The sequence below is a fragment of the Zingiber officinale genome, chromosome 5A, assembly GCF_018446385.1.
Source record: "Zingiber officinale cultivar Zhangliang chromosome 5A, Zo_v1.1, whole genome shotgun sequence".
NCBI classification, from domain to species: Eukaryota; Viridiplantae; Streptophyta; class Magnoliopsida; order Zingiberales; family Zingiberaceae; genus Zingiber; species Zingiber officinale.
Genome location: NC_055994.1, coordinates 44,708,963 through 44,715,238, shown reverse-complemented (window position 1 = coordinate 44,715,238; position 6,276 = coordinate 44,708,963). Strand labels below are relative to the sequence as shown.

The window sequence follows — 6,276 nt, the reverse complement described above, 5'->3', positions numbered from 1 at the left end:
TCCAACTAAACTAGCCAAACCATGTATAATTATCCACCAGAAATCCAAATCATTTAATAGATTCCTAGGAAGATAATACCTTGTCACTTGATGGAGAGAAGCAAATACCAGTTGTTGGGGCAGAATGCTGTTTCAACCAAGAAACCTGACACCAAGAGCCAGAGTGAATGGAGATCAATTTTTTAGTGAATGCAGGGAACAAATACAATTTCTCCTTCATTTTAGCAGATTAAGAAATATTATTTTATTAACCTTTGGTCTGCGACCAGTTGTATCCCAAATATGAACAGATCCATCATCCCCAGCTGTTGACAAAAGATGTCGACTAAATCGAGAATAATCAAGTACTCTTAGTACCTGCAATCGCATCACCGATACAGATTCATGTTAAACCAAAAAAGATGTTAGTAGAGCGAAAGTTTGGAATTTTCAAAATATTTGACAGCCAATAACCTGCCCATTTGGATCCTTGAGTTCAGCCCGTGTTCCGGAAGCAAGATAATGAAGTATGAGATCCCCCTTCTCGTTGATGGATGCTAAATGTTCATCTTTGCAGTTGTACATTACACCTGTAATTGTGTCAATATGACCACTCAACCGTTTGATGCACCTTTTCCTCTGCAGGTCCCATATTCTGACAATATGCCCACTTCCTCCAGAGCAAAGATATCTAGAACTTTTATTACTAAAGCTGATACAATTTATGGATTCCTACAAAATAGAGAAAAGTAAAAAAATCTTTAAAATGTTTGATATATTATGCACTCATAATTACACAGATAAGAAGTGTTTTTATTACTTAAACCCATGGCCATATTGTCATTTAGGTCCTGTTAGGCATCAATCAGAATCGGTAAGCTTACTAAAAAAATACAGGTATAGTCACCCAGACTGCGAGTATGCACTAATTTGTTCCTAATCACAACAAGGGGAAACAAGGCTCAGGAGCGGTACTTAGCATTACAATGAAACATACAAAAATAACGTAAAGGATTCATATTATTACAATTGCATTACAATGATTAATATTAAAAAGCTCATTTGGACACCATGTTCTAAAATTTGGACAATGATTAATATTAAAAAGCTCATTTGGACACCATGTTCTAAAATTTTCAACCAACTTAAAATTGATAACACTTAAGTCAGCAATTTATCATCTATAAAACAATCTCAACAAGAATATAAAATTCACCAAAAAAATACTAAAAGCTTATGATCACAATTTCATGAAATCAAACCTCAATTCGTGATACCACACCCTTTGTCACAGAGATTGTATCTCCACCAAGTGGATATCCTACAACAGTTACTGAATCATGTGTATCATATAACTTGTTAGTTTGATGAATTATGGAAGAACAACTAGATTAAATAACCCTATAGAAAAGAGAGCCTTAGAAAATGTTAACTGTTGCAACAACTGAACTTCTACTTGATCACACTTCATCACATAAAGATTTGACAACAAATACAGACTTGGCATACCAAAAGTACATATTACCACTGATAAAATTCAAGTGTGGATAATCAATATCTTTATTGTTTCAAAAGAAAACATGCTGCAAGTGGCAAAGCATAAATTCACTTGGAGAAACATGGAGTACGTTGCCTTATGAAAGAACATTATAGATTATATTATAATAGCCCATCATCTACCAGTGATTCAAAATGGAACATAAAATTTCCTCACTTTCTTCACATTGGATAAATACCTAACCACTATGTGACAAGAACCACAAGCAATCTATCAAACTTGGTAACTGGAGTTTGCTTTGATGAACAAAAAGGCTAATTATGGCATTTTGATACACTTAATTCATCAAAATTATAGATATAGAAGTGTAGGCCAGTTATTTACAATTTTCCAGCTCTTCATTATCCTGCAAGTCAGGGATTAAAAAAAACAATCATATGTTGTATCATTGAAGCAAAATGCTTATAGGAATTAAAAAATAATTAAGCCAATTCAATGAACAACTGGAGAAGGGCTAATACCAGGTTCAATGATGCATCAAAAGAAACACAAATTACTTATGGAAAAGTTGCTTATCATGAAGGAAGAGCAACATTTTTGCAATTCATGAACAACAGCAACCTGAAGGCAAGGCAATTGACCAAAACGAAGTGGTTCAGCACCTTTCCAGAATTCTTCACTCTCAACTGCAAGTAATGCAATGTCGCACTCTATGCCTCTAGCTAAGACCTGTAAATCAGGTTACTGAGAAATTTGGTAACCCAAGATTGAGAAGTCAAGTTCAGAAATAGTAAGAAGAACTAATGCTTTTAAAGGAAAGGAGGTATATAGAAAATCAATACCAGCTATGCCAAAATATTACCAATAGTTTTCAAAAAGATTACAGAACATACTGCAAACACATTCATAAAAACCTGGAATAAGTATTTAACACAAGATTTTAAGATGCTATTTGCAAATATGAATGAAGAAAAAGACAGATGATTTCCAATTACAAGCTCTATCACAATATAATTCTCACAAAGCACGGACCTAAGAATTTCCCACTGTGCTTTGTAATAAGCAGAGATCAAGGGGTCATAGCTATAAGAATCAGGCTTCAGCCCTCTGCTGATCATATCGTCAAGCAACTGCTTTGCTCTGTCTAGCTTACCTTCATGACACAAAGAGTTGATCAAAAGGCTATAGGTAACAGTATTGGGCTTCACACCTGTCTCAAGCATTTCACCAACAACCTTCTCTCCATCTTCCCATCTCTTGTAACTCAACAACCCACGGAGCAAGACGTTGTAGGACATTACATCCGGGTCGCATTCTCTCGAAGGCAAGCTCTTGAGGAACTCGTACGCCGCATCCACCATTCCTTCTCTGCACAGCCCTCGGATTATGGCGGTGTAAGTGTAGTTATCCGGCTGAAGCCCCTGCGACATCATCTCGTCCAAAAATTTCATGGCATCGCCAATCCCTCCCTGCAGCAGCGCCGCCTCGATCAAGATGGTGAAGGTGACAACAGTCGGCTGGCACTTGTCGTCCAGAAGCCTGTCCAAGGCCTCCAGGGCCAGGTCGAGCTTCCCCCTGGTGCAGAAGCAGCCGATGAGAATATTGTAGGTGACGATGTCCGGAGGACAGCGCCGGCTCTTCATCCGACCGAGGACCTCGATAGCCGATTCGATGCGGCCGGCCTTGCAGAAGCCGCTGACGAGCGCATTATAAGCGAAGACATCGGGCTCACCGTGAGACTCCAGGATGTCCATCACGCGCACGGCCTTATCGACGCTCCTCAAGCTGCAGAGCCCCTTGATTAGCTTAGTGCAGAGGATGACGTCGAGCTTGTAGCCTTTGCCCACCATGTACTCCAGGAAATAGAGGGACTCGTTGAACTTTCCGGCTTTGCAGGAGCGGCTGAGGAGCTTCATGTAGTGAGACTCCTTAGAGTCTAGGGTTTGCGGCTGGGTCGTCTTGGCTTCAGCAGACGCCATTGCCTGATAGCTGCAGATCCTGATAGTAAAAACTCTACATCGACGGCCGATGGAATTCCGGCGGAATGTGGCATGGAGAAGGAGGTGCGGAGCGAAGGACACGCGCAAAGAAATTGACATTTTTTGGGAAGGGGAAGGGGAAGATGAGGCTGAGAGAAATGGTCAGGAGGTTTAGGTTTAGGTTGAGAGAAGCGGCGCGATATTGGTTTAGGTTTGAAAGGAACGAAGTGTTGTAAATTTTGACTAGTGGAAACATTAATTTTTTTTTTTTTGGGTTCATTAACATCGGGTTTTAAAAACCGATGTTAAAACCGGTGTCTATTAATAAAAAAAAAGGCGCTCATAGACATCGGCTAAAAAACCGATGTCTATGAGCGAAAATCTGCGCTCATAGACACCGGTTTTTGGAAAAACCGGTGTAAAATACTCATAGACATCGGTTTTTACTTAAAACTGTTGTTGTTCCACCGATGTCTATGAGGGTTTTTGTTGTAGTGATGAGATATAAATGAGGATCTAAACACATAATCAACTCAAAACCTCAAGTATAGAATCCTAAATAATGTGACAAAATGATTGTTATCACACACTCCAAGCACCCGGGAGGGAATCTAGGTGCCCAGATGGGGGTCTAAAAATAGGGCTTGACCAGCAGCTTGAATAGGTCTCTATAACGCCTGAACGCTGCTCCGACGACAACTACGATAAAGATCCCCTCCTCCAAATCATCGGTATTTGTTTTATTATTCAAGTTACTTATACTCAAATTGCAAACACTTGTAACTTTACGATTGATTAAGGATTGCCCAACGAAAGCACTCTCACATGTGGGCCTTGGAGTAGGAGTCACCACAGGCTTAAAACTAAGTAAAAGACTTGTGTTCCTATGTGTTCTTCTGTCTCCTTTGTCTTTCTTTCCATTGCACATTTACACTCAATTATTTTTCAAAAAACATAAAAAGTCATAAGCACTATTCATCCCCCCTCTAACGCAATGATCCCACAATTGGCATTAGAGTGTGGCCACTTTAAATTGGTGAAACCACCGTTCGAGCAATTTTTTATGATATTATTTTTGAATTTTTTGGAGTCGATCAAAATCGGTACTATCACACCTTCCGATTAATTTTTTGCATTCAAGTTTTTTTCTTGAAGTTAGTACAACACCACTCAAGTTCACTAGTTTTCTTTTTATCATGCACTACTAATCCAAGACCAAGTCTTGGAACGTTCTTCTATTTTTGTGTGCAAGAATTTTTTTTTGATGGCCCACCAAGAAGGCTACAACACCTCTCATCCACCTCTTTTCTCCGATGAAGACTTTGATTAATAGAAAAGTCAGATGGAGTACCACTTAAAGACACAAGTTGAAATGTGAATAATCATCCAAATGGGCTTCACACTACCACTAGATGGAATCGGAAAATCGATGACATGAGACAACTGGGACCCGCACCTAATGAAGAAGATCGAGGCCGATGCTAAAGGCACTCAGACTCTCCAATGTAGCCTAACCAATGAAGAGATGAACCAAGTCATCCCATTCTCAAGTGCTAAGGAACTGTGGGAAAAACTAATCGAACAACACGATGGGACCTCGGACACAAAGGTAAGTAATAGAGATTTAATTTTAAATAATTATATAACATAAAAATGCAGGAAGGAGAGTTAGCAAGCCAACTTCATGCCAAAATCCAAGATCTCCTCAATGGACTACACGTAATTAGTCAAAGAGTGGAGAACTGTGACATCATCAGGTACGCATTAAATACATTTCACATAAACACTTTATAGGCATTCATGGTAGATGCCTATAAAATTTCTAAAGATATTTCATTAATTAGGCTAGATGAATTATTCTCTAAATATGAGTTACATGAATAGACTAATACACTGTTGATCAAGAAAAATATTGCTTTAGTTGCAGGCACAAGTAGAACAAGGGAACCAAAAACCAAGCATCAAACCGAACCCAAGTCCAAAAGTGAATCTGTAATACCCATAAATTTTCTCTAATTCAAAAGAGCAAAAATAAACAGAAGAAGAGAAAAGAACTAAAAATATATGTATAAATGGCCCACGCTAGGATTGAACCCAAGACCTCTTACATGAGATTGGTTTAAGTTGCCAATAGGGTGGTGGTAAAGCATTACTTTGGAAATAGGAAATAATTCCCTATAAGCAGACTTTGTGTGGAAAGATGCTTCAACTTCCACTTGGTATAAAAGGGGAAGGAAGAGATGAAAACCTAGCTTTTCATCATCTTTTTCTTCTTCCCCTCCCTAGCCGAATCCTCTCCTTACCCCTTGCAAGTTGCGGCCAAGAAACCTAGGGATTCCAAGGTTGTAGGTTCTTATATAGGAGGATCTAAGAGGAAGGTTCACAAGGATTTTTACACACGGGAAGGGGGTTTTGGAGATTAGGGCGGGCAAGAGAAGATCATTTTCCCTACATCTTAAGACAGTAAGATCTAGCGAAAGGATGTAAGTACCTCTCGCCTGCGGTATAAGTTGCTTCAAAGATGTATTTAGTAATGTCTTTCATGCATGATTTAGAAGATTTATGTTGAGTTATGCTTTAGACATGTTAAGGAAGAAGCTTATCATGTTATGTAAGAAGCCCTCTAAAGTTTTGGGGACTAAGAGCCGGTGTAGGGAATATTGAATTGCTTCCCATTTAGTTGGGGCTAAGAAGCAGTTTTAAAGACCCTAAAAGTCCTTCCCTATAAGTGTGAGGGGATAAAGTGCACATAAGGTGTTTGTTGAAATGACAAGCAAGTGCAAAGTTTAAGAAAACAATATTAAAAGAAAGTATTTTACT

At 38.9% G+C, this 6,276-nt stretch overlaps 1 protein-coding gene across 1 annotated transcript; it reads right to left on the bottom strand.

Moving 5' to 3' along the window:
* Positions 1–1,853: 1,853 nt before the first annotated feature.
* On the bottom strand, positions 1,854–3,456 carry LOC121979544 (pentatricopeptide repeat-containing protein At3g04760, chloroplastic-like). Its single transcript, XM_042531533.1, has 6 exons — positions 2,688–3,456; positions 2,473–2,630; positions 2,371–2,391; positions 2,320–2,322; positions 2,099–2,206; positions 1,854–1,883 (listed from the first exon to the last, which is right to left on the bottom strand). Exons 1-6 carry the CDS (start codon positions 3,454–3,456, stop codon positions 1,854–1,856), a joined length of 1,089 nt encoding a protein of 362 aa, XP_042387467.1.
* Positions 3,457–6,276: the final 2,820 nt, after the last annotated feature.